The sequence below is a fragment of the Dipteris shenzhenensis genome, chromosome 17 (assembly GCF_047967505.1).
Source record: "Dipteris shenzhenensis isolate YYH24624 ecotype China chromosome 17, Dip_SZ_1.0, whole genome shotgun sequence".
Taxonomy (NCBI): domain Eukaryota; kingdom Viridiplantae; phylum Streptophyta; class Polypodiopsida; order Gleicheniales; family Dipteridaceae; genus Dipteris; species Dipteris shenzhenensis.
In genome coordinates, this window is record NC_141612.1 from 47,515,236 (window position 1) to 47,541,943 (window position 26,708).

At 40.4% G+C, this 26,708-nt stretch overlaps 1 protein-coding gene across 1 annotated transcript; it reads left to right on the forward strand.

Annotated features, from left to right (window-relative positions):
• The first annotated feature begins 20,619 nt into the window (after positions 1-20,619).
• Positions 20,620-25,664, forward strand: LOC147892204 (fatty acyl-CoA reductase 2, chloroplastic-like). The gene is made up of 10 exons (XM_087388946.1): positions 20,620-21,957; positions 22,045-22,148; positions 22,281-22,480; positions 22,649-22,749; positions 22,851-23,121; positions 24,082-24,243; positions 24,384-24,465; positions 24,579-24,836; positions 24,936-25,045; positions 25,129-25,664. Exons 1-10 carry the CDS (start codon positions 21,246-21,248, stop codon positions 25,301-25,303), a joined length of 2,175 nt encoding a protein of 724 aa, XP_087245072.1. The 5' UTR covers positions 20,620-21,245; the 3' UTR covers positions 25,304-25,664.
• Positions 25,665-26,708: the final 1,044 nt, after the last annotated feature.

A 26,708-nucleotide genomic window follows, 5' to 3' on the forward strand; every position in this document is an offset into this window, starting at 1 on the left:
ATTTTGGTAAGGCCAACTTGTAGGTGGCACTTCCAATTCTTTAAGTATTGTGAATAGGCCGCAATACCTTGGTGATAGTTTAAGAACTACACTAGAATTGAAGGACTTTAAATGCTTAAGAACCCTCAAATACACTTTATCAAGGGTTAATCCCTAGTTTCAACTAAGGATTTGTTTTGGAATTTCCAAGGTGTCGTGATAGGGAGAAACAAGCAGGGTGTGTTAGGATAGTAAGAGACCTCTACCCAATAGTTAGATTGTTTGTAGGACATAAAATGCAGGGAGTTAGATGTGTTTTGGAAAACTTTTAGGGGGCATAAGGGACACAAGATGTTTGATGAGCACATCATACACATGCTTGATACAACGGAGGTCAGTGGTTGCCTAAATCATCTTGGTGGTTTTTTGTGATTGAGCTTTGGGATAGTTTACTTGTTTCATTTCTTGATACACCACAGGTTAGTGGTTGCCTAAACCAGCCCGGTGGTTGTTTGTGATTGAGATTTGAGATAGTCTACTAGGATGTCTTGAACTTAATGTGATTGTCCTAAACCAGCCCAAGGTTGGGATATCATGCAACTGTGGTTGCTAGTTCAACTCAAACACTAGAACCAGGCTGGACTTAATGTGATTGTCCTAAGCTAGCCCAATGGTTGGAACATCATGCAATCATGGTTGGGTCAGCTCAAACACCAGTTATGTGATTGTGCTGAACCAATGTGGTTGAACAAAAAGTAACAACAATATATTTTGCAAAAGAACAACAATATATTGTCATTTTACTAACCCACCCGGTGGTTGTAACGTCATGCAACCGTGGCTGGTTCATCTCAACACCAGTGTAGTTGAACAGACATTAGTTGTTGGATATGGACCTTGAGGGGACCCCTTTAGAGATTGATATGCCATGGTGGTCTTCATGCCAATGCGGTGGTCAAAAGGCTGTGTGATGATAGGTGGTCCAGGCCAGAGACTACGTTGCACGAAGGAGTGCAGAGGTGCATGATGTAGTGCAGAGCTATTGTGTGCCAAGCTTTGCGGTGTTCATAATAAATAGATTGCATCTCATTATTACGCCAGTGTGGCATCATGACATCAGGAAAATTTTCGATGAGAGCATGGGTCCGTGCAAAATTCACAATTTCACCTAGGAGCGCATTGCATCATGGCCCCAAAAATTGTTCTGCGATTGGCTACACCCAAGCAAAGTTGACCCAAGTGCCTGCCATCACATCTCAAATCAACCCAAGTTTATTTGGAGTGTGTGTGGATGTGTCTTAGAATGTGTTTGTGTATGTGTGTGGAACATCATGGGCATCATTGAGCTTTTCTTGAGGGCATGTTAATTGGTGTCTAAATAGACCTCGCTTAATAACAATACCACAGCCCATCATGTTCCCCCTTGCCATGGCTAGACCCAAGTAAATTCCACATCATGGTTAGACTGGTCAAGGATTTAAACCTTGAGACAAAGTAGAATCCACGGGCTGATTTAAATTGAGAGAAAGCACCATTTGACCATAGTGCCCAATGTTGTTTTATATTTGCTTGGACATGGGGATCATAAGCTTTTCCAATGCAATAGAAAAGCATGCTACACATTGTGTATCCCCATTTTTTTAAAGCTATTTCTAATGAAATGGAAAATCAGAAATAAGATGTTGTGTTCCCTATCATCCAAAATGTAGAAACGATATGCACATTGCACTAGCCTAGACTCTAATTAGCCAGCAACAATTAGTCGTAGAAGAATCAATAAAATGATTTTATGTGATAGACACTAGAATTGTTATTTGCTTGATGTACCAGTGAGCACTTTGTATCTCATATTGTTCTTGAGTATTTTTCTATAAAACCTATGATAGAGACAATAGTATTGTGGGGAGAATTGACAAGCCACATTGTGAAATGCTTTTCTTGCCAAGATAAGCACATATTGCCAAGTCAAAGTCTATGTGTATTTAGCAATAACACACACTTTTGCCTTTGAATTTCCTGGCGTACTAGGGCTTACAATGCTCTCAGATACTTTGCCCAATCAAAAGGTCAGAGTTTTGATCCATAAACTTGAGATACAACTCTGTATGCTCATGCAACATGCGGGAAATAAAATTTTAGGAATGTAAAGAACAATTATTAAACTATAAAAAAACTTAGTCCTACTTAAGTTTCTAGAATAGCTTTCATAGCATTCACATGTATGCATGTAGCACAATGCCTATAATATTAGTATGTATGATATTCACAAGTATAATCCATGTGTACGCATAATAACATAGTACTTGTAGTATTTGAACTTTTGAAAGTATGATATATAGTGCATGTAGTATTCACTCTTCAAGCAATGATATTTGACATGCTTATCATATAGCAAGACATTGCATGGAAAAAGAAACAGTACAAAATTGTAACTACTGTTGGATTTATTAAAAGATCTTTGCACATACATAAATTGAGCATTTTTTACTACTCGGTGTTTATCCATACCGTGTAAAGCTATATATACTGCGTGGTCTACTTCATGTACCATGCAGGTTTTTGGTACATACCGAGCGGTATTGTGAACATACCACATGGTGCAATTTCTTATATATACTTTGACCTAACCTCATACTATTTACATTCCCGAGAATCTAACTTTGCTTGGAATCTTAAAAAAAACAAAGAAGGACAAGGAAAAAGGGATAAAGAAAGCTTCCAAACTAATTTATGAGTTTTTATATCCGTTAAAAAAGTGTCCAATGTCGGTGGTGGGCTCGCTTAGGCCAGCTGATATATACCCACACTGGGATGCAAAATAGATAAATGCGTACTCCTAGTTGTTAATTTATCGTTTGTGATTTGAAAGGATTATTTTTTATAAAATGTTTTAAAAAATATATATTTGAAGTTATTTTCACAAAAATATAAGAAAAAAAGTTTTTTTTAAAAGACATTAGCTTTTAAAATTTAGTGAAATCTCACAGTTTTTGGTATGTACAAACCTATAAAGAAATTGCTTGTTTAATAGTTATGAGCTATATAGCCTATAGGTTACAAAAAACTAGTAAAAAATATATATGATATTGAATGTAAGTATTTATGTGCCAATGGAGAATCCGTGTATGCCGACTTGTAGCTACTCACATATGGACACAGAATATCTTTGAATTGTGAGGACACAACGAAAGCTAAGAGGGTGAGAGGGAGCTTGAGAGACACAAGTTTTGGTGGGTCCATGACACCCTAATCTTCTATTTAATCCATATATATATGTGTTTGAGTATTGTACATAATCGAGGTTAAGGTACAGTGGCCTTTAACCCCCACAACCTCCCACTTAAAGGCCAATGTGCCTTTAAGGGAGAACAACCAATGAGCATACTATCCAATGCCCATCAATACATGACAATACTCAAACTATTGATGGAGCGAAGGTCTTATCAGAGAGCAACAAAGAAAGGGAGAACACTGAAAAATGGTGGGTGCTTTAACTCACCCAGATCAAGGTAAGCTCTTATTATGTATGTATGGTACAAAGGGTAATAGACTGAGCCATTGGCCTTTACCCCAACAACCTCCCACTTAATGGCCAATGAACCTTTAAGGGAGAAGATGGGCATCCTAATGTCATTTGACACCTATCAACACTCTGCAATGTGCAAACCGCTCTGAGGAAAGACTCTTTGTAAGAAGATCCTAAGCTCCTCACAAGTTAAGCTGAGAGGGTGAAAGGGAGCTTGAGAGACACAAGTTTTGGTGGGTGCAGGACACCCTAATCTTCTATTTAATCCATACATATATGTGTTTGAGTATTGTACATAACCAGGGTTAAGGTGCAGTGGCCTTTAACCCCCACAACCTCCTACTTAAAGGCCAATGTGCCTTTGAGGGAGAACAACCAGTGAGCATACTATCCAATGCCCATCAATACATGACAATACTCAAACCGCTGACTATATAGACCCTCTATGGTTGCAACATACTCGGCTTCTATGGTAGACAAAGCAATGCACTTCTGTGCATGAGACATCCATGACACTGTAGCACCTGCAAAGGTAAACACAACCAGAAGTGGATCTCCTGCTATCCACATGCCCTACATAGTCAGAATCTGTGAACCCAAATACTTGCATCTCTCCTCTGCCAAAGCAGATACACCTCCTTGGTACCCTTCATGTACCTCATGATGCACTTAACTACCTCCCAATGCCTCTTTCCTAGATTAGCCATATACAAGCTAACAACTCCCATTGCAAATGCAATGTTCGGTCTAGTAGCTATCATAGCATACATAAGACTCCCAATCATTAATGCATAAGGAACCTTGGCCATCATGGCCCTCTCCTCATCTAATTTGGGACTATCTGCCTCACTCAGTTTCACATATGGAGGCAATGGAGTACTTACTACCTTCCCCCCCTCCATATTGAAACACTACAACACTTTTGTAACATACTCCTTCTGTGAAAGCTAAAGGAGTTTCCTACTCCGATCACGCGTGATGCACATACCAAGAATATGACTTGCAGGTTCCAAATCCTTCATGTCAAAGGGCTCATGCAACTTGGCCTTCAATGCATCAAGCTCATAAGTGTTCTTGCTAGCCAATAACATACCATCCACATAAAGTGCTAGGAATATTAGGCTATTATCTTGAGCCCTTTTAGTGTAGAGGCAGTGATCAATCTCACTTCTTCTAAAACCCTGGGACCAAATGAAAGCATCAAACTTGTGATACCATTCTCTAGGCACTTGCTTAAGGCCATAGAGACTCTTTTTTAGCTTGTAAACCAAATGCTCTTTGCCCTTTTCTTCAAAGCCTTCCGGCTGTATCATGAAGAGAATGTCATTGTCCTTCCGGCTGTATCATGGAGAGTCTCTATGGACTTAAGCAAGAGCCTAGAGAATGGTATCACAAGTTTGATGCTTTCATTCAGTCCCAGGGTTTCAAAAGAAGCGAGATTGATCACTGCCTCTACAACTAAAAGGCTCAAGATAATAGCCTAATATTCCTAGCACTTTATGTGGATGATATGTTATTGGCTAGGTAGAACACTTATGAGCTTGTTGCGTTGAAGGCCAAGTTGCATAAGCCCTTTGACATGAGGATTTGGGACTTGCAGGTCATATTTTTGGTGTGCGCATCACGCGTGACTGGAGCATAAGCCCTTTGACATGAAGGATTTGGGACTTGCAGGTCATATTTTTGGTATGCGCATCACGCGTGACCGGAGTAGGAAACTCCTTTGGCTTTCACAGGAGGAGTATGTTACAAAAGTGTTGCAGTGTTTCAATATGTAGGGGGGGAAGGCAGTAAGTACTCCATTGCCTCCATATGTGAAACTGAGTGAGGCAAATAGTCCCAAATCAGATGAGGAGAGGGCCATGATGGCAAAGGTTCCTTATGCATCAACGATTGGGAGTCTTATGTATGCTATGATAGCTACTAGACCAAACATTGCATTTGCAATGGGAGTTGTTAGCCGGTATATCACTAATCTAGGAAAGAGGCATTGGGAGACAGTTAAGTGCATCATGAGGTACATGAAGGGTACCAAGGAGGTGTGTATCTGCTTTGGTAGAGGAGAGATGCCAAAGTGTTGCAAAACTATAGGATTTTATTATAATGTTAGGGCGTCAAAAGTGGAAGTGCAACTTTTGCAACCAAGTCTTTACAGGATTGGCCATGAGAATAAGAAAAAATTTGATTGGCAATGAAGAAAACCTAATAAAGAGATGTGAGGGGCCAAGTGTTGAATCTATTTGCTGGCATCCTGCAAGGCATTAACCATGCAGTAAGTAGAGTCACCCGTGTACAAGCTGAAGATGTAAATGAGTGAACATTTACTATGTGGAACTATTCTAATGAAATTTGACATTGATTTGGACCATGGATGTCCTTAATCAACAATTGCTGGTTCCTTACATATATATTTGAGTCCATATATTTTAGAATGCTTGTAGCATGAATAAATGTATTTATATCTTTTGAATAATTTTGTCGAATGGTTGAGATTGAAAAGTAAAAGGTGTGATAGAAAGAGCCACCGCATACATGTAAGCAATGCTAGCTACTATTGCACTAGCATTTGTGAAATACTGACTTTCATGTACAGAGCATGATGTCATGAAAGATCATAGTGTAGATAGATGCTTACTTGAGAAAGAGCAAGATGTGGGAAAAGGAAATTTGCCATCCCATGCCTAGGTCCCTAGGCAGATTCTCGGCAGATTACCACGTCTATAACCATCCAATTATGTCAGGAGGGGGCAAGAGGATTGGATGGTTACTCCGTCTCGAGGTCTAGTGCACTTACTAAATGTTGGCAGAATAAGAGTTAGTGAAATGATTGTTCCATGCATCACATATTCGGGAAATAAAATTTTTAAAGGCTGGAGAAATGTTTTGAAACGTGGCAATTGATAATTTTGCTTCCGAAACTTTTGCACATTATTGATCTATTAGTATGTGCATATAGATGTGAGTAGCCATCATATTAACTCCAAACTCCATTAACAAAATTGGTATATGTCATTACAATATGGCATTACAAAATATGGGGCCTATAATCTTCGCAATCGAGGATCTGCTGAAAATGTTGCTCCGATGCCAAGAACATCGTATAATTGCTTGGCCTGGGGAGCATTACAAGTTGGGCACGCACTCCTAACCCCCAACATATTTACCAGGCATACCAGGTGAAACTGATGGTGACACAATCATAGCACGTAGTATCCAATCGTCGTATTAAAATGGTCTTGGCATATTGGACATAAAGGCCCATCATTCACAAAGGTGATACACAATAGAAGGGTGGATGGTCTTTGTAAGAAAACAATACAACGTCTGTGCTCAACAAGTAACAGGATCTCATATGCAAAGAGAGAAAAGCTGATAGTATGGAGAATCCAAAAATTAATTACTGTAAAATTGATAAAATAGATGGCACTACATCCCAGCCGTGTGATCCTGTGTGAGAAGCTTCGATGGCATGCTAGAAACAATAGAGGATGGAGGCTAGATGCTAAGGAATCAGGGTTGTTGTAGCCAGTGATAAATATGGGCTTCATGGGCTTGCTCTTATATAGCCACTAGTCATAGTCAGTTAGACCCAATTAGGAGACCGACCCAGTCGGCCCAAAACGGCCGATTGGACGTCGATCCTGAAATAGGCCACCGACCACATGTTAGAATCGTGGCGTAGCGAATAGAGCAACTAACCCACAGTTACTATTCGGCCCAAATGCCTTATCCTCATATGGGAGGCTTACAAGTAGAGTTAGCTAGTTCCTGCGTAGTTACACGAGAGTGGAGCATTGATATCTAATCCCCCCCTCAATGTCCACCCGCAAGTGAACTTACTTTTTCGGCCCAATGCCAAGTCAATGAAGATGCCTCTCCAGCAAGTCTCGACCTTTGCAGAAAGGATGGAGACGGAAGCTTTCGGTGGTTCCTACTACTTCATGATGCAGATTGACGACTACAGTAGAAGGATATGGATATACTTCCTGAAGACTGAAGATGAGGCTTTTAGTAAGTTCAAAGAATGGCATGTAATGGTCAAGAAAGAAACGGGGAGGAAGGCGAAGAAGTTGAGATCAGACAGAGGTGATGAGTTCACATCAAGTGAATTCAAAAGTTACTACAAAAGTCACAGGATCTAGAGGTAGAAACCCCTGCCACATACATCAAAGCAAAATGGAGTAGCAGAGCATGCGCGTCGTCTGCGAAATGGGCAGGAGTATAATGAAAGGGAAAGATTTGCCAAAGCCTTTCTAGGCTGAAGCATGTAACACGGCAGTTTACATTATGAATTGTAGCTACACGAAGGCTATGAATGGGATGACTCCACTGCAGGCCTTTTCTGGTAAGAAACCTTCAGCTGCACATTTTAGAGTTTTTGGATGTGACTATTTTGTGCATGTCCCTGATGTTAACAGGACCAAATGGGAACCGAAGAGTCTGAAGTGTATTTTCTTGGGCTACAGTGAAGAAGTGAAGGGTTACCGTCTCTATAATCATGTTACCAAGAAGGTAATAGTAAGTCGTGATGTGGTCTTCTCAGAACAACTACATCAATCGGAGGAGGATGCTTCCTTCCCAGACAACCAGGACCAGAATATCCATCTAGTACAACCACCAATGAACTCCCTCAATGGTGCTTGGGAGGATTCAAGATAAAGAAGAGGAAGAAGATCCTGTAGAACCACAATGGCAATGGCCATTCCTAAAGTGGGTAAAGCTGCTTTTGGACGGCAGAGAACCTCCAGCCATTGAGGAGGAACCATCCGAACACCACCCGTCCAAGAGATTAGAGGAGCAAAGAAGGGCGCAAGAACACTTGGTCAACTATGCTTTGATGACAGAGGTGATCCATGCTAAAGAACCCAAGTGTCTTGAAGAAGCACAGGGTGATGATAGGTGGATGGAGGCTATGCAGTTGGAGTATGGCTCCATAATGAAGAACAACACTTGGGACCTTGTGGATCGACCACCAAAACGCAAGGTAATCAGCATCAAGTGGGTATACAAGACCAAGTACAAGTCCGATGGCATGTTGGATAAGTACAAGGCTCAGCTCATGGCAAAAGGATTCGCACAGGTACATGGTTTTGATTATCAAGATACTTTTGCTCCCACAACTCGACTAACCACAATTCACTGTGTTTTGGCTTTAGCAGCACAGGAAAGTTGGCTCATGTTTCAAATGGATGTAAAATCTGCCTTTTTGAATGGAGATCTCAAGGAGGACTGCAAAATGGGTTCAGGAGGAGCCCATCTGATGCAAATTTGTATATCTACAGAGAAGGAGGCAGGTGTATGATCATGGTCCTTTATGTGGATGACCTTGTCATAACAGGAAATCATGAAGAGAAGATCTCATAGACAAAGCATTTGCTAGGAAGAGAGTTTGAAATGACAGACCTCGGACTGCTGATGCATTTCTGTTTGGGGATTGAAGTTTGGCAAGAGCCAAAATAGATCTTCATTTCACAGCTGAAGTATGCTAGAGAGATACTGAAGGCATTTGGCATGGCTGAGTGCAAGACAGTTGGCACTCCTATGGAAGTGGACATGAAGCTCTCAAACAAGGATTCATCACCATTGGTGGACGAAGCGAAGTACAGAAGGCTTGTGGGCAGTTTGATTTACTTGTGCAACACATGGCTGGGACATCAGTTTTGCGATTGGTGTACTAAGCAGGTTTTCCAATGAAAGCCGTGGGAGGACCATAGGAGGGCAGGGATGCGGGTGTTAAAATACATCAAAGGCACACTTGATTATGGCATCACCTATACCAAGGGCAACACCTTGACCGAATTCTGTAACTTGGATTGGGCAGGAGACGTGAACAGCAGGAGATCAGTGACAGGTTACTATTTCTCACTTGGATCTGGAGCTGTGTCATGGGTCAGCAAGAAGCAACCCATAGTTGCTCTTTCTTCTATTGAGGCTGAGTACAAATTAGCATGTTTTGCCTCTTGTGAGGCAGTGTGGTTGAGGAGGATTTTAGGGGACATGGGTGCAGTGCAAAGCCTACATAGCTATCATGTGACAATCAAAGTTGCATGGCAATTGCAAAGAACCCTGTGTTCCACACTCGCATAAAACACATTGAGATTCAATATCACTTTGTACGCGAGCTCATCATGGATGGAGAGGATGACTTGGTGTACTGTTTGACTATAGAGAATGCTGTGGACATCTTCACGGTGTGAACGAGCTCTAGAGGAGCCTTTGCCCTATTGGCATCTTTAGGAAAGGGCTGTCGATGCTGCTTGCCCATCATGCAAGCTTCACATACATCGGGCAGATTTGTAATTTTTGGTAGGTCTGCAATCATTCCACTTTTATGCATCTCCTTTAAAGAACTAAGGTTTAGATGACCAAACCTCTCATGCCACAACTTAGTCTTGCTCACATCGGCTCGAGCACTGAAAGCTGAGAGTTCGTAGATGTTGTTGCACCATGTACCTTTACCAATGACCTTCCCTTGAAGATCCAAAATCTATGCGCCATTCTTATCGGAGTGAACTTTGAGGTCCTGATCTGCAATCATAGAAACAGACAATAAACTGTTTTACAACTCCATGTGACTTGAAAGCAATCGTACCTTTAAATCCTTTTGGTGGATATTTTGCATCATTGCCGACTACTACCAGGATGTCATTCCCTATTGGATGTAGAGAGGTATACCAATCCTTCTAACTGGTCATGTGGCATGATGCACCACTGTCAATAATCCAAGGTTCATCTATAGGTACATGAATTGCCTCCATGCAAATCTTTTAAATTGCTACGAACAGCTCTACTAGTATTACCTGTGTGCTATTGCTGGACTCTTTCTTTACTCTGTTCTTCTCATTTGCAATCTTCTTCCGGCACTCATTTTGCTTGTGCCTTGCCTTGTTGCAATAAAAGCACTTGATCTTCTTCTTTCTCTTTTTATCATAAGAAGAAGATGGGTTACCAGAGTCCTTACCCTTACCCTTCTTTGATCCAGCCGAGAAAGCCGAATCATCTCCAGTCCTCATCTTTTGATGCATCTCCTCCTCCAGAAGCATTGCACTAAAATCCTCAAAGTTGAGGGGCGGATTTCTGTTCTGTGTATTCAGTGCTGTAACAAGATCATCGTACTTTGGTGGGAGAATCCGTATGCACCTTCGTGCTAGATTCTTGCTGGTGATGGTGATGCCAATCATAGTCATCTAATCGCGCAGATTTTTCACCCTGGTGATAAACTTCTCTACCATTTTAGACTTAGACAGTTTCTCGTTCATGAGTTGTCTCCAGATTTTGAATGCACGGTCTCGTATTGATTTTTCAAGACCGTCCATGCCTCCCCCATTGTGTTGACATGTTGAATTAATGCCATGACAGAATCACTTACACTATAGACAATAGAACACAGTGCATCTGCATTTCTTCTTGTCCACGTGAGAATCTGATCCGCAGTTGGTACTATCTATTGTCTCGCATTGGCTAGATTCAGTCTCGCAATCGGCTTCACGTCCACCCTAGTAGCAATATCCCAAAGCTCGTATGTGCTTAGGATGGTCTTTATCTTGAACTTCCAGAGTGGATAGTTAATGCCGTCCAACTTTTTGCTTCCACCGAATGGTGGGATTCACAGTATTGCAGGTTGGGCCATCTCTCACAATCTGCTCGCAAACAGAAACACACTACCAAATCTTCTTGCTAGAGAGCTCTGATACCATGTAAGAAAACAATACAACGTCTGTGCTCAATAGATAACATGATCTTGTATGCAAGAGAGAAAAGCTGATAGTATGGAGAATCCAAAAATTGATTACTATAAAATTGATACAATAGATGGCGCTTGTGCTCCTATGTGAGAAGCTTCGATGGCATGCTAGAAATAGTAGAGGACGGAGGCTAGATGCTAAGGAATCAGGGTTGTTGTAGCTAGTGATAAATATGGGCTTCACGAGCTTGCTCTTATATAGCCACTAGTCGTAGTTGGTTAGACCCAATTGGGAGACCGACCCAGTCAGCCCAAAACAGCTGACTGGACGTCGGTCCCAGCCATCGACCACACATTAGAACCATGGTGCACAATAGAGCCATTCGGGATCATCTAGGGCTCCAAATGGGCCCCACAGCCCGAGAGTGGGTTGCCCCAGGAAATGCTCTATCTACGCTCAGTGCAGTCAGTCATGGGATGCCTTCCCACACTTGCATGTAGCCTAGTTGGTAGTGTGCCAACTCTATCTGAAGCCATCCAGCCATCAGGCCACACATGGCCCCCATCTGGTGTCCAAACTAGGACCTACTGGATAACTGAGCTACTCAGATGCCTTCTCCTCATATGGGGGGCTTACAAGTAGAGTTAGTTGGTTCCCACGTAGTTACCTGAGAGTGAAGCATTGATATCTAACAATTTTATGGTAGCCAGGCCCACAAAATTTGGATCCAAGGTGTAAACACGGTCTCTGTCTTCAATGTGTTGGAGGGTGGCTTGTGTATCTCGTGCTTACTGAGAATATGCAAGTGGAGATGCGATAGTGCTTGCCTTTGACTAGCTTGTTGGAGCACGGCATTTAGGCGATTGACTTCAGCTTGTAGGCGCTCATTCTCACTCATCACTCGTCGATACTTAGACATAGCATCACGCACTATGATGCTCAAAAATGTGAGATCTTCCCGTGATGCGCTTTGCATTGTAGCATGTGGACCCTCTGCACCATCACCCTTTGCATCGTAGCATGTGGCCTTGCTATGAGGCTTATCAGATTTGATCATGCAATGAATGCAGTATGCATTCTTCCTCATAGCGGGGTGGCAACAATTCTTGATGGGCCACCATCCATGTGTGGCATTGGCACAATCCCATACCGCTGCAATGTCATCGTTGGAGACCACTGCATTGATGCGGTCGTACTTTTAACCATTCGGATCATGGAAGACACTTGCATTGGCAATGGCACACGCCTCATCTCTTCATGTCGGTAGGAGGGTAGCATCAGCCACATCCATTATGTGCTTCATGGCTTGCATTCCTCTCACATTTGGATCCTGGGATGCATATGCAGCTTGCATTGATCGTTGTGACATAGATGCCATGGAAAGTGAGAGAGAGACAAAGAAGATCTAACAAGCATGCAAAATCGAGTGAGCGACATGTTATTGAAACATTTAATTATAACATGCTCATGCAAATCACACATGGCTAACTTCATGCAAGATTGATGACCAAGCGCATCTGATACCAATCTTATTTTCTCATAGTTAGATTATTGTGGGACCATATGTGAAATCTTAGAAGTTGTATTGAAACTATTTAGTGTTTTTAATTTTTGTATAAAATGGCTTAGAACTATCTACAACAGCCCCAATACTAGACTTAGGAGAGATGCTAGTGGTTTTTCTACAAGAGACTCCACCACCTTTGGACCTTGGGTGGTTCACCTAACATATATGTTTAAGTTACCATGTGTGTTCAAATGAGGGGTTTTTTCAATTCAAATATTCAAGGTAAATTTACAGTTTTAAAAACAATCCGTGAGTTCATAAAGAAAAATGGGTCATTTAATTCATGAAAATATTTTATTTAGGAAAGGGGCTTTTTTAGGAGCCCTTGAACACATGCTATACATAGGATTTCTAGTAAATGCATCCCTTGAGCTTTGAACCAATGAAAGTGATACTTTCATTCTTCTTGAAAATGTGAACAAGTACGTATATTGAATTAGATAATGCCTTTCTATTAAAACGTATATGTTTATACATACTAACGTGTAAGTGAAAATTATTAATGGAATTTTCATCTTGAACACAGGTGGTCTTTCATCCAGATCATTCTAATCCAAGATGATGCTACGTGGTCAAAGTTGCTCCTCGAAGTAAACCAAATTTTGAAGATAGGTATGTGGATATGGAGATGCCAATGGATCTGGTTGATGCAGATAGATCTAGGGAAGAAGATGAAGATTATGATATGGGGGAAGATGGTGGAACTAATGACAAAGGAGATGGAGAATGAAATATTGGGGAAGAATCAATGTCTCATGAATTACCCAATCATGATATTATTGAAGACGATAAAGAGGATCAAGTCTTAGGTAATATAGACCTCAATGATATAGGCGAGTTTGGATTAGAGCTAGAACTAGACTTTTTTGGCATGATAGATTTTGTTGAAGACACAACCTTTGATGTAAACATTACTAATTGATTCTTTTTCCATGGAAAGGGTTTTTAATCCTTGGTCCTTTTACTCCCATACTTGTAATCCATCAAAATTCATATATTAGGTTCATCATGGATATATTAGTACTTTGATCTTAGACTTGGTGTATATGTTCTTGAATTTTTTGTCTTTAAATTGATAAAAGATACGGGTCAACATTTGCTTAGGTGTAACCAATTGTGGAAATCTTTTTGGGGCCATTTTGGGGCCGCGACGCGATGCACTCCTAGGTAAATATTTGAATTTTGTGCGGACACGTGCTCTCGCTAGAAAATTTTTCAATGTCATGAAGGTGCACTGGTGTAATAATGAGACAAAATCTATTTGTTCTGAATACTGCATAGCTTGACACATGGCATCTCTGCACTGCTTTGTGTAGCATAATTTTTGGCCTACGTCGCCTGTTCACTTATCATCATGCAACCTTTTGTCGCACCTTTGCCACATCTCAATAGGCACCACACCCATGCAGATCATTAAAATTGAAGGTTGGCTTGGAGAGACCACTGTGCTGGTTCTTGGCGTAACAATTAGACACAATCTATCATTCTGAACACCACTGCATCGTAGTCTCTAGCTTGACCACTTGTCATCCTGCAGCCTTTTGCCACATCTTTGCCCGTAGCCCATGCAAATCATAGGTTGGCTTGGAGAGACCACCGCACTAGTTTTTGGCATAATAATGAGACACAATCTATCATTTTGAGCATTGCCTCAGTGCAGTCTTTGGCTTGACGACCAATCATCGCCCAGAATTCAAGGCTGTCTTGGAGAGACCACCATGCTAGTTCTTGGAGTTATAGCTCCATTACCTATTTTTATGTATTATAGGAGGAGGCCTATGATGACCAGCGCACTGGCAAATAGAAGGAGATCTATGAAAGCCACTTTGAGTCATATATTTGTGCACCAAGGAAAATGTATTCCATTGTGCAATCAAGCAAAATACAATTGATGATATGGCCCTTGAGGAGTCCCCTCCAGGGGCAAGGGCCATATCGACATGCCATTTCTATCCACTGGCATCTTGGATATTGTATAGTGCACGTCGATATGGCCCTTGCCCCTAGAGTGGACCCCTCAAGGACCATATCGTCAATTGCATTTTCTAAAAGTTTAATTATATTTTTCTAGATGTCTCTCCATGCAACCACAATGGTGGGGTTGTTGGAGGTATTTTAGCGCTATTTTGGTTATAAACCAAGGAAATTGTAGTCGTTCTTTCTTGGTATTTTAGTCCTTGTTGTAGTAAATATAAATGAGGGCAAAAGTATAATTTATTTAGTGAAAATTGAGCAAAAGAGATTAATGTACATCTACATCCAATAACATGTTATATAAAATTTATCAACTTATATCAAGCATAAATTGAACAGAGGATCAGTGATTACTGAGAGTCTCAAATTGAACAAAAAGAGATTACATAAATGCCTTAAAGACCAAAACATTACATCCAGTGAGCCAAAAGATCATTGAGAGCCTAAAAGATTACATCTAGCCAGCCTCGTCTGAGCAAGAGGGAATTTGTACAACTCAGTCTTCCACCAGTCTAGCTTGTTGCATTAAAAATTTTTAGAGAGCCAAAGGAGGATATGATGGAGAGGTCAAAGAACATGCATATTGCTAGGACTTAGATTATGGCCCCCCAACAAGTTGAGTACTCTGCTCTAAAAATACTAAGGCCTAGGGGGAGCCCATACATCATAGCCATAAAAAGGCCCCATGTCATCTAAGGTGGTGACATGCAGATGTGTGGGGAATTGACTGTGGGAACGAAGGGTCTCTACTAGTGCTAGCATTTCTACTCCAGGTGAGTGCAACACAATAACATTAGGATCATAGAGCATCGAGGAGGGGTGGTTGTAGGCATGCTGAAGATGAGTGGATGAGCAGGGGAGGAGATGAGTGACGAGAGTTGGAGGAGGGAGCATGGAGCAAAGGTAGAGAAGGGGCAGAAAAGAGCTAGAGGAATGGTGTGGAGAAAAGTAGCAGAGTGTGGAGCAAAGTAGTAGAGCATGGGTGGATCAGAGCAACATAGAAAAATGCCAAATGCCACGGATCTTATATATATATTATAAAGTTCGAACCACCGTGGGTGGCTGGAGCCCAAGGTTCCATCCATATAAATTGTAGGTCATCATGGTAGAATCTTAGGCCTCCCCCTAGAAGGGCTGGTAATGTAGGGCAGGGGCAAGTTGCAAGTACTTAATCTTCCAAGATTTGATGGGTGGGAGGTGTGAAAATTCGAAACTTGTGGGAATAGCAAAATTTCAGCCATCGATTTTTCCCCCCTTCGATGATACACGTTAGCAGACTTGGATATCCCAAACAAGTGCAATGTGGCCTAAAATGCTTCAAAACACAAATCAGCAAAAGAGCATGCTATTAGGTTTGATGCTGTGTATTATTAAATGCAATGACCGTTAGCATACTTATGAGCCATATAGCAAGCAATTGCATGGAAAAAGAAGCAATTCAAAATTGTAAATAGTGTTGGATTTATTAAAATATCTTTGCACATGCACAAATTGCACTTTTCCAACTTCTTCCATTTTAGGGTGAATCTAGATACCAATACCAACAACTATCAATTTTAAGACCACCATGCACTAGTCCCAATAGTTTAGATTCCAAATTTTCAATCCGTTTTGGTTTTCAACAAATAAAAAAAAAGTTATGGAGCATGCCCTCAAATGGGTATGCATCACTTTACCACAACATTGGAGGCCCATTAACCCATGCACAATGATCTCATTTAGGTGTGTCCTTTAGTCGAGGGGAAGCTCACTTGGTGTACTTTTGAATGATTACTTGGTTGCATGTATATATAGAACAAAATTTTGATGTTTTTGAATAAATTGCTATATCCTATAGTCTTCAGGATGCATCCTTCACATGCAACATAGGACTTGTAATGCTTTAACGGTCTCATTCCAAATCCTTATTCCATAATTTTTTGCTCTCATGTTCAAGTCTGGAATGTGTGCTACAACTTGAAGACAAAGTTTGCCGAATCCCATTGAGAAATGCATTAAGTTATGGATCATGCAAGATACCTATATACAGAAAAGTCCTTGAACCTCACCAAAAATGGCTACAATCAAGCAAACAATGACCCTTACATATCAAAACTAATTTGGTTCCTATTGCGAGCTACTCTTTGTAATTTTATCAGGAGTTCTACCATTGGTGTGGGCACCTAGAACGACACCCATAGCCCAAGGGCCAATTCGTATCTTAAGTTATATCATGAATAGATGAGTATTTTGATCCCAAACTTGGTGTACATGTTCTTAAAGATTTTATCTTCAAAATGTTAAAAGTTCCATGTCATTTTGGTCCTATTAAAAACATATACTATAATTTTTATGGGTGATGTTAGGATCAGTATAATAGTCGATATGTGGTCACACAAACACACATACCAATATACCGACAAGCGTACTTATGATTATACTAACAAACATATTGATGAGCATACCGACAAACATCGATGATGATAGCGACGAACATACCCTGATAATAGCAAAAAAGATATTGACTATAATAGCTATGATCATACTGACGAATTTGGTGACTTAATTCTTTGTTGAGCTATACAAAAGAAAAATTTCTAGGGTACAAAAATTGTTGAGGAGTGGCATTGAAAATAAGTTGTGTTGTAGTGTACATTTGAGGTACATTCCCCTTTCCCTAATTTATGGCGTGCACCAATTGTTCGGAGCACCTTCCTCTTTGTTTTGGAATGTTAAAATATAGTAATTTTTGTATTCAAAAAAGTTGGAAAAGGGTGAATGAGTTTAGTTTGTGCAAAATACTAGACTAGAAAGGGGTGTAGTATTTTCCCTTCCCCTAACATTCTTTTTCCCACCTATGTCTATATTTTTATTTCTAGATGCCATCGTTGTGTAAATGTGAATATGTGTAGTGTTGCAAAAGCACCCTTTTTTGAGTGTGCTAGATGAATATCAAGGGGAGGTGACCAGTTTGGAAAATGTGTAAAATAAGAGAAAAATTCTCAATATGATGTTCATCGATAAATCTTAGGTGCAACTCTATCTTCTCATAGTCATGAACCCTTGAACAAGCTTATTTATTGTTTCAAAGCTGCTTTGCCAAGTACGGCCACTTCTTAGACTAGCCCATCTAGTTAGAACTAGCACAATCATGGTTGTACCCAACTCGATGGTTGTCCTAAATGAGCGTGGCCTAAACCAACCCAATGGTTAGAACTAGCATGATGGTTTTAACCAACCCGATGTTGTCTAAAATAGTGTGGTGATTGCCTTAAACTAGCCTAGTGGTCGGAGGGTTAGCAAGCAAGCTTGTATTTCAAAGGAGAAAATTTCCTCTCTCTCTCTCTCTCTCTCTCTCTCTCTCTCGCAAAGTTTACAACAATGATGCAAATGAACAAAAGCTAGAATAATGTTTTGGGGGAGAAAAAGAAAGTAGGAGATAGAATTAGAGATCTAACTATGTATTGACTTGCATTGTGCTAAGCATGTGTATCATGTGCTCTCTTTAAGGTCACACTGATGAAAATGGGAAAAAAACCAACATGACATTTTGGGGGACAAAAGAGAGTGGAACATGGGGCAAATAAAATTTGAAAAGAAGCCGTAATCGTTATGCTTCTTCGTCTATCAAGCAAGCCTTAATATGTGATTTCACAATTTTCATGTGTGAAATCTTTTTGGTCACAAGCAAACTGACAAAAGTTTATTTAAATAATCATTTTTCACCATCATGTGATAGATATTAAAACATAGATTTTAAGAATTTCAAGGTTTTTAAATTCCTAAAAACCGTACCAAAGGCTACATGGTCTGCTCTTAAATATGTTTATCATGTTGAATGCTATATTTCACACGTTCAAAACCATGGAAAGCATGGTTAAGTGATTGGATGTTGGTTTGTAGGTAGGTTCTACTAGTGAAATTATTTTCCACAAATATTTACTTGCCTATAGTAGAAATCATTTTTAATATTTCTCAAACAACTTAATGTCCTATTGAGTTGAAGCTACAATCTTAGTAAAGGTTAATGTATTTTTAATATTTCTCAAACAACATAATGTCCTATTGAGTTGAAGCTACAATCTTAGTAAAAGTTTTTAAAATAGCACATTAATGATAAAATTCAAGAAAACTTATTATAAAAATCGAACATCCTCATATTGTGGTTGTGCATGTGAAAAAATAAATTCAACTCGAGATATAATAAGCTAGGATTCATGTTCAATCCATGCCTTTATTCTCTTCTTTAGGAAAACACCCTTTCTTATCTGTATTGAACTCTGATTGAACTTCAAGATACGAAAAAGTGTTAGCATGGCAATAACTATGGTTTATGTTGTTAATAGACCTTATTTATATGTTGCTTGGGGCATACTTGCTTTTGCAGTTTTTCTTCCATATTCTTGCTAAGAAAATAAAGCATTCTCTCATTTTCATGGTTTTTCTTTCATTTCTTGTTCTACCAAAATCATTAAGGAAGACTTTAAACAAGTCATTCATATGACATAGTACATTTCTAATCGTTTGGGTTGCCTTTGCATGAGGAAGAAATCATGTCATATACAATTGAAACTTTTGGTTTGAGTGTGCTTTGGATGAATGCCCCCATGGAATAATAATATTTTCAAAATTCTATATTTAATGTGGTAGCTCTTAATCACAAGGTTGGCGTGGGGATTAAAAAAGGTGAGGTCTAAGAGTTGTAGTCATGGGATAACAAAATACTCGAAGCTTAGGTCTCACCTTGTTTGAGCCGTGATTTAAAAAAAATGAACAACTCAAAGCAAGGGCACATCTTTGGTGAAGCTCATTTAAAGTAACGTGGGAAGACCACGAGAAATGTGTGTGTGAGACTATGAAATAAGGAGTCAAACGGTTTGACGAGATTGACTAAGAATGCCCACGTTGGTGGTGCCGCGTGCGGGACTTGTAGTCAACGTCACTCTCTCTTGGCGCACGCCTCATCGGCGTAATAACAACAGTTGTAGCGGCATCGTTGGCATAACCGCAAGATTTAGATAGCTTTTCTAACTTGTCGGCAGTAAGCTTTGCTACTAGCGAAGTTTTGACACCTTTGTTTCAACAAGATTATAGAGATTTGGCAATGGCATTGTTGTGATGGTTTCGTGGACAGGAGATGCAAATTTTAGCTGCCTGTCTGCGGGGCACAACTGTCAAGTGTGATTTGTTCATTTACATTATATTAGAATAGGGTAGATCATGTGTGTATACCAGAATGCCAAAATGTTATCCACCAAAATGTTTGGCACGTCCACTGCGTGACTGAATAACTACCTTGTTCTTCCTCTACATGTATACCGATTCTATAGTCAATCACTTCTTCTCTCTTCTAATTTGCGTGCACGTATAATTTCTTCTCTTCTCTCCTAAATTTCACAAGAAGTCCACTATGCCTTCTAGATTTAGTTGATAAAAGAAAGGCTCCAAGTATGATTGCTTTCTGTTTTTCAGAGTGCATGCTTAGGAAGTAGGCAAAATAAGGGTTGATCCATGTATAAGGATGCTATAGCATAAATTAAAACCACGATGAAACCATCAGGCAAGTGGTGAGTGGGGTCATGCATGATGTTGTCATCCCTAAACTAGTGAATTTTTTTCCCGATTCAACCCGTTTTTGAATCTCAAAACCTGTAGTTTTGCACTAAATTACCCAAAATGTTAGCCGGTATTTTAGAAATCTTAGCCACTATTTCTTAAATTCAGCCCATGCAAAATTATAAAGGGCGGTTTACCGTTAGGAATAAAGAGGCAATAAACTGACTTAACTGACTTATCACACAACGTATATAGTCAATCAATTTCGCTGGTGTTCATGCAACTGACGTTATCAGTTTACAGAATGCTCCCTAATGTCATGGCCTTTCTTTTTCTTGGGTTTGCTTTTGTTGGCAAGCTAGCTGCTATGGATCTCCGGAACTTCACTCTCTATGTTTCCTATCAGCTCACCAACCCGACAGCCTGAAAACGTTCACCATCTTCCCTCGTTCTCCTCTTCTGACCTCACAGAAAGTGTGTTGCGCGACTTTCTGCACTCACCAACATCGGGACCTCTGCTCGTGCAGCTTGCGCCCCTCAAATGTCAGCCCTGCACCGGTGGATCGTGCCCCCCTCCCCCGGCTGCGCTCACCGACTGTTTTTTGGTGAGTCAACATTCATATGAGCGCATTGGTTCAGCCCGGCTAGCAGATGAGCGCAGGCATCGTTTGGTGGCCTGCTTAGTTTGCGGAAAGATGTGCCACTCCCCCAGCAGTCCTTTCAAGGGATTTGTAGTCCTCCGCTGAATTCATTCTTCCATCAGCCAAGTTTTCATCCAAATATTGTCTATAATTCCTGTACGTGCATCTGTGTTTGAAGTACAAGAGAGCCGAGCCTCTCTAGCACTGAGCCATATCGAATGCTTGTTACACGAGTGACGATTTTCATCTAGTCTATACAGAGTATCGTATCGTATACGTATAAGCTCATCTTCTTGCTCATCAAGTTCGAGTGGGTTTGCTATATAGCTGTCAGCTGCATGGATTCGTCAGTGTTGCGTTTGGTCAGCCCTTCCATGTACTCTCATTGCAAATACCTCCAATTACAGACGCCGGAATATTACTATCGGCTACCTTATCCTACCGCTAGCCTAGTTTGGAATCATCGTCGACAAGCTTTGACGAGTAACAAACTAAAAACGACGGGCAAGATTACAAGTTCAGGGCCTCAACAAGTGAGAAGTTCTCATGACACTTTCCTTAGCGAAGGACCAACGTGTGATAAAAGGACCAGAGAGTCCGGGATGGAGTCAGGCTTACCTGCTGGCAATGGAGCCATTAAGGTGAACGGAACGTCTTCGAACGAGAAATTCCCGGCCGGTGCGAAAGCGGTAAATTCGGTTCAACGTATAGAAAAGTCAACGGCTAAAGGATCCAGCAAAGTTCCGGAACCTGCCCTTCCATTACGAGTACCGAACTCAATCAATCCAGGCCAGCAGCATATCAAGCCCCATATCAATGGGGAAACTCGGAAAAATCTTGGACAGTTCACTCAATCCAGCTCCTTCAAAGGCAAAAGTCCACTCCTTACCAATACTGACATGGAGCTTTTGCCAGGGTTCTTTTGTGCTCTATCAAAAGTAGTGACTGAAGCGGTTCGACGTGCAGACAGAAAGCGAGGTCTCGGCATCGTGGAGTTTCTCAAGGGAAAAAATATTTTCATAACGGGTGCCACCGGATTTCTTGCCAAAGGTATTATTCTGGTGCCACAAAGTTGTCCAACAACGTGATGCTTACGAGGTTTATGATGGGCTAACAGTCGACTGAATTGCAATGCAGTGTTGGTGGAGAAAATATTGCGAGTACAACCGGATGTTGGGCAGCTATTTCTTCTTATCAAAGCGGATGATCACCAGGCTGCGATAAAGAGACTCAAGAATGATGTAAGTTTTAAGACGAACAGGAACTAATATTCAAGTTTTAGCTATTATCATTTATTACTATGGTTGTTTTTGGAAGTGAAGCCATGGGATATTCAATCAGCGGTTTTTAATTCAAAATGTCCACCTGTTCAGATCATGAATGCATCTCTGTTCAGCATTCTAAAAAGGCGCCATGGAAACTTATACGAAGATTTCATGACGAGGAAGCTCATTCCGGTGGTCGGTGATATCACATTGGATAATCTAGGTCTCCATGAGAACGCGATAAATAGCTTGAGCAGCAAAGTTGATATTGTTGTTAATTCAGCTGCGAGTACAACATTCGATGAGAGGTACGATGAGAAGCATTTTTTTGTGACTATTATTGGAAATTTTAATAAGACCAACAAGAATATGATCAGGTTCAATTGCACGCCTCGAATTAATGCTCGCAGGAGTGATACAGAGTTTAATTTCAAAACGTGTCAAAACATGAGGCTTATTATGAAAGCTTTTTGTAGGTACGACCATGCTCTGAACCTTAACACTAAGGGGCCCCAAAGGATTTTGGAGTTCAGTAAAAGGTGTCCTCATCTTCAACTTCTAATGCATGTATCCACAGGTGATCCATCATGCACGTATGACATTTTCGTATGCGGTACTCGCTTAATCATGTAGAATTTAGTGAACCTAATTAAGCTTATTTACTTGATTGGTTCGCAGCATTTGTCAATGGCCGAAGAAGAGGACTCGTTCGTGAGCAACCTTTTCAAATGGGGCACAGCATCGCCAAAGAAATGTATGGAGAGCACGTAGTCCCAAACTTAAAGGTTGAAACAGAGTTGAAGCTTGTCCAAGAGAGAATACATGATGTGATAGGCGAATGCTCAACTAATATGCGCACCGTATTAGAAGACGCTATGGATACAAGAGACACATATAGGTTCAAAGACAAGCTTCTTACACAAGCTATGAAAGAGCTAGGTTTGGAAAGGTAATTAGGGCAACTCTTTAAAAGCTGTTTCAATCATTTTTCAAGTCTTCTTCATGCTTTGGTCGGTGTTTGTTCCGTTTCCCTCTGCATATAGATTTGGGAATTTATCCAAAACCAAGCACCTTGGTACTGAGATACTAGATTTCAAACAAGATTTGGTTGGCAATACAAAACATGGCTACTATTGTCAGGTTTAAGTGACATCCTTTAAACGATCTGTGATTCATTGTGTATATTAAGGTCATCCAAGCGGCGAATTTCAAAGCCTAACCTATTTCCTACAGTAGCGTGTCTACGGTTATGTCCAATGGCAGTGAAATGCATAGTTCGGTTGACATAATCCCATTCTTCCAGATATCAACATCACATATTAATACAGCCCTAATAATGAGTCTTGTAGATCGTTCGACCTTATCCATTTCAAGGTAAAGGTGACCTTATACGTTTCACTGTGTAGAGATGAAAAAATTGGATCTTCAGCTCCAAAATGGTCTGAAGACTTTGCGTTAGGAAGTGTTGCCTAGAAAATGAAGACTTTGCTTAATTAGGGAGTGTTGCCTAGAAGAGTCTACGAGTGATTTCGAGGAAAAAGATACCTATTTCTGGTTTTCAACCTGATCATAACGAATGTTGTCCACGTGATTTATGCTCCAATAGATGTTTCTTTGACTCATTAATCGGAATATCATTGGAAGTTGCTAAATTTAAAGTTGAGTCCCTATAAGTTTTACCGTCAATCATGATTAATGAAAACGTCAACGTTTGGCGGCCCACGTCTCTAGGTTCTTTTAACAAAGAGTTTAGGAATCGAATCGTCTTCATACGCGTAGCAGCGATTCTCTGGAGTGGTTCACAATGCCATTTTTAAGTACAATTCGAAGAGATGGGGTACAACTCAAAGGCATCTCAACAAACATGTTGTGATCGTAAACTGACAGCTGCTCCCCTTCGTTCATTCAGGGCTAAGTTATTCGGTTGGCAAGACACTTATGTCTTTACAAAAGCCATGGGGGAGATGCTGATGGAGAGTATGCGAGAAGAGCTACCTGTGGTGATTGTTCGCCCCAGCGTAGTCGAAAGCTCATTCAAGGAACCTTTTGCTGGTTGGATGGAGGGTAACAGGTGACTGTTTAGCGTTTGGTGTTTATACTTGTACCCGTTCTTGTATAGCTGATTTGCGTCTCGTAGAATTTTCTATTTTGATTTGAGTGTCGACTATACCTTAGTATCCGATCTGACGTGAGGACATTTGGTTGAATTAGGATGATGGATCCAATCATACTGTCTTACGGAAAAGGTCAACTCACAGGGTTTCTTGTTGATCCGACAGGCGTATTAGATGTGGTGAGAAATTTGAGATTCTACAGAATCATGGATTTGATAAGCAATAGCCGTCTTCTCTCTAGATTGGATGTTGTTTCAAAATCAAACCCTCTAAAAGTTCCATTGATTAACAGGTACCTGTTGATATGGTGGCTAATGCAATGCTGGCAGCAATGGCAAAGCATGCTTGCAAACCTGGCTTGGATGTCTACCAGATAGCCTCATCTGTGGTGAATCCTCTAATTTTTGAAGAACTGTCCAGGATATCACGCGACCATTTTATTGAGCATCCTTACATCGACAATGCAGGAGTACCTGTGAAGCCTGGGAGAATGCATTTATATAAAGACATGGAAAGTTTCATGGCATCCATTAGCAATGATGATCTAGAGGTAGCGAATCCGAACCAATCATTTTCCCAGGTACACCATCAACAATAATTGGGTGCCCCTTTTGAGAAAAATTAACAACCTGAACTCTTATTTTTATAGGAATCCGATGTGGAAGGTCATACCCGTCAGAGTCAACTCATGCTCAAAGCAAAAGAACAGGCAGCTTATCTTGCAAACCTCTACAAGCCTTACACTTTTTATGAAGGGAGGTATGTTGAGATCGGTACCTTTCTCTGGCTTAGAACGACCTATATTACAGAATATTTCTCATTTGAGAGTTCTCATCTTGCAGATTCGACAACTCAAACACCAAAAAATTATATGATCAGCTCTCTTCTGAAGAAAGGGACACATTTACTTTTGATGTGGGCGTGATCGACTGGGAAGACTACATCAAACGGATACACATACCCGGATTGAGGACGCATGTTTTGAAGGGACGGGGCTCTAATTATCCGGAACCTTGAGCCCAAAATAAGCTGCAGCCCTAATTGACTAGTACAAGACTCTGCGCCAAACCTTGAAGCTAGCCTCAGCTCTGCCCGACGTAGTTGACGCAAGACTTAATTTTGATCAACGATCCAGAAAAGTTCTCTATGTACTTGGCGCATGTATATGCCCACAGACGATTCATCTATATTCATTTGTAGTAAGATATATAGATAGATGCTTCTTTCTTCAAAATTCAAGTAACAAAACCATCAAGAGGCACCACGCTTGTCGGTAACTTAACGGACACATCACTGAATGAATATTTTGTAAAGGAAACGAGCCAAGGTTTCTGTTCACTTAAATAGTTAGCATGCACTCCTTATTGACACACTCTTAATTGACACCTTATTATACTCTTAGTATACAACTATCAATAATTCCAATGCAATTGCTATGAAACTTGTGTGAATGTATGCATAACTGGGCACAAGAGACCATGCAAGGCAGGGGCTTATCTTATATATTTATATATTTATATTAAAATGAAGTGCAATCAATGTATTTTGCAAGAAAAGCTCCATTGCAAAAGCAACATGTAGCTTTCAAGAGGTAAATTGAAAACATAGCTACTATAATTAACTAGATTTGAGGCAAGCAACCTCTCCATCGTGGAGCATGTAACTACTAACTTGGAATGGAACGTGAATCCTATTATTTTATCCTGAATCTGAGTATCTAATCAAAATTTAGGGGAAAAAGCGAATGAGTAAAATGGTGGGTATGAGACATGACAAAGGGTCAGTTAGGACCCGATCTTCCAAGAAAATCTTAGGTATTTTGGAAACTGAAGTCCAACAAATACATGAATAAGGCGATACAATAACTGATCCTCGTTGAAGTCTATACAATATAGTCACATGGACTACAACCATATGAATAAAGGTATCGTCATTCTTCATTCTTGCATCCATCTTAGATTTCCTTGCTCCCTCACATCGATAATATGCATTAAAGGAGAGGCATATTTTAAGAATTTAGATTGAAAACAAGAAATATTAAATGGACTAGCAATTGGTAATATTTAAATGATAATGTATAATATATAATTATTATAACCACACATAGTGTGGACAGGGAGATGGCGCGCTTCCTTCCCTAAAGGGTTATATAATCTGAGGGAATGGGCCCTTCCCTAGGTGTCGAGATAACGCCTAGAATATAAACATTGAGAAATGTCAATAGTCATAATCATAGTTGAATGCTGGTAAAATTAGTACGAGGAGCGTGCTTGGAAAAATTCAAATTGTCTTTTGGTGATTTGTTTGATCTTAGAGACAATATCCTAAAAATTTGCCAATGTGAGCTTGAGAGGATTTGCGTGTGTCCTTGAGCGGGATGATTCGAATATTCTCAGATCGTTCATCAGTAGATTGTGGATAA

Bases quoted from the DNA above. Each gene is read 5' to 3' on its own strand.
- LOC147892204 (XM_087388946.1), top strand. From the start codon at position 21,246: ATGGATTCGTCAGTGTTGCGTTTGGTCAGCCCTTCCATGTACTCTCAT. The intron at 21,958-22,044 runs GTATTATTCTGG...ATTGCAATGCAG, and splicing joins CACCGGATTTCTTGCCAAAG to TGTTGGTGGAGAAAATATTG. The intron at 25,046-25,128 runs GTATGTTGAGAT...CTCATCTTGCAG, and splicing joins TACACTTTTTATGAAGGGAG to ATTCGACAACTCAAACACCA.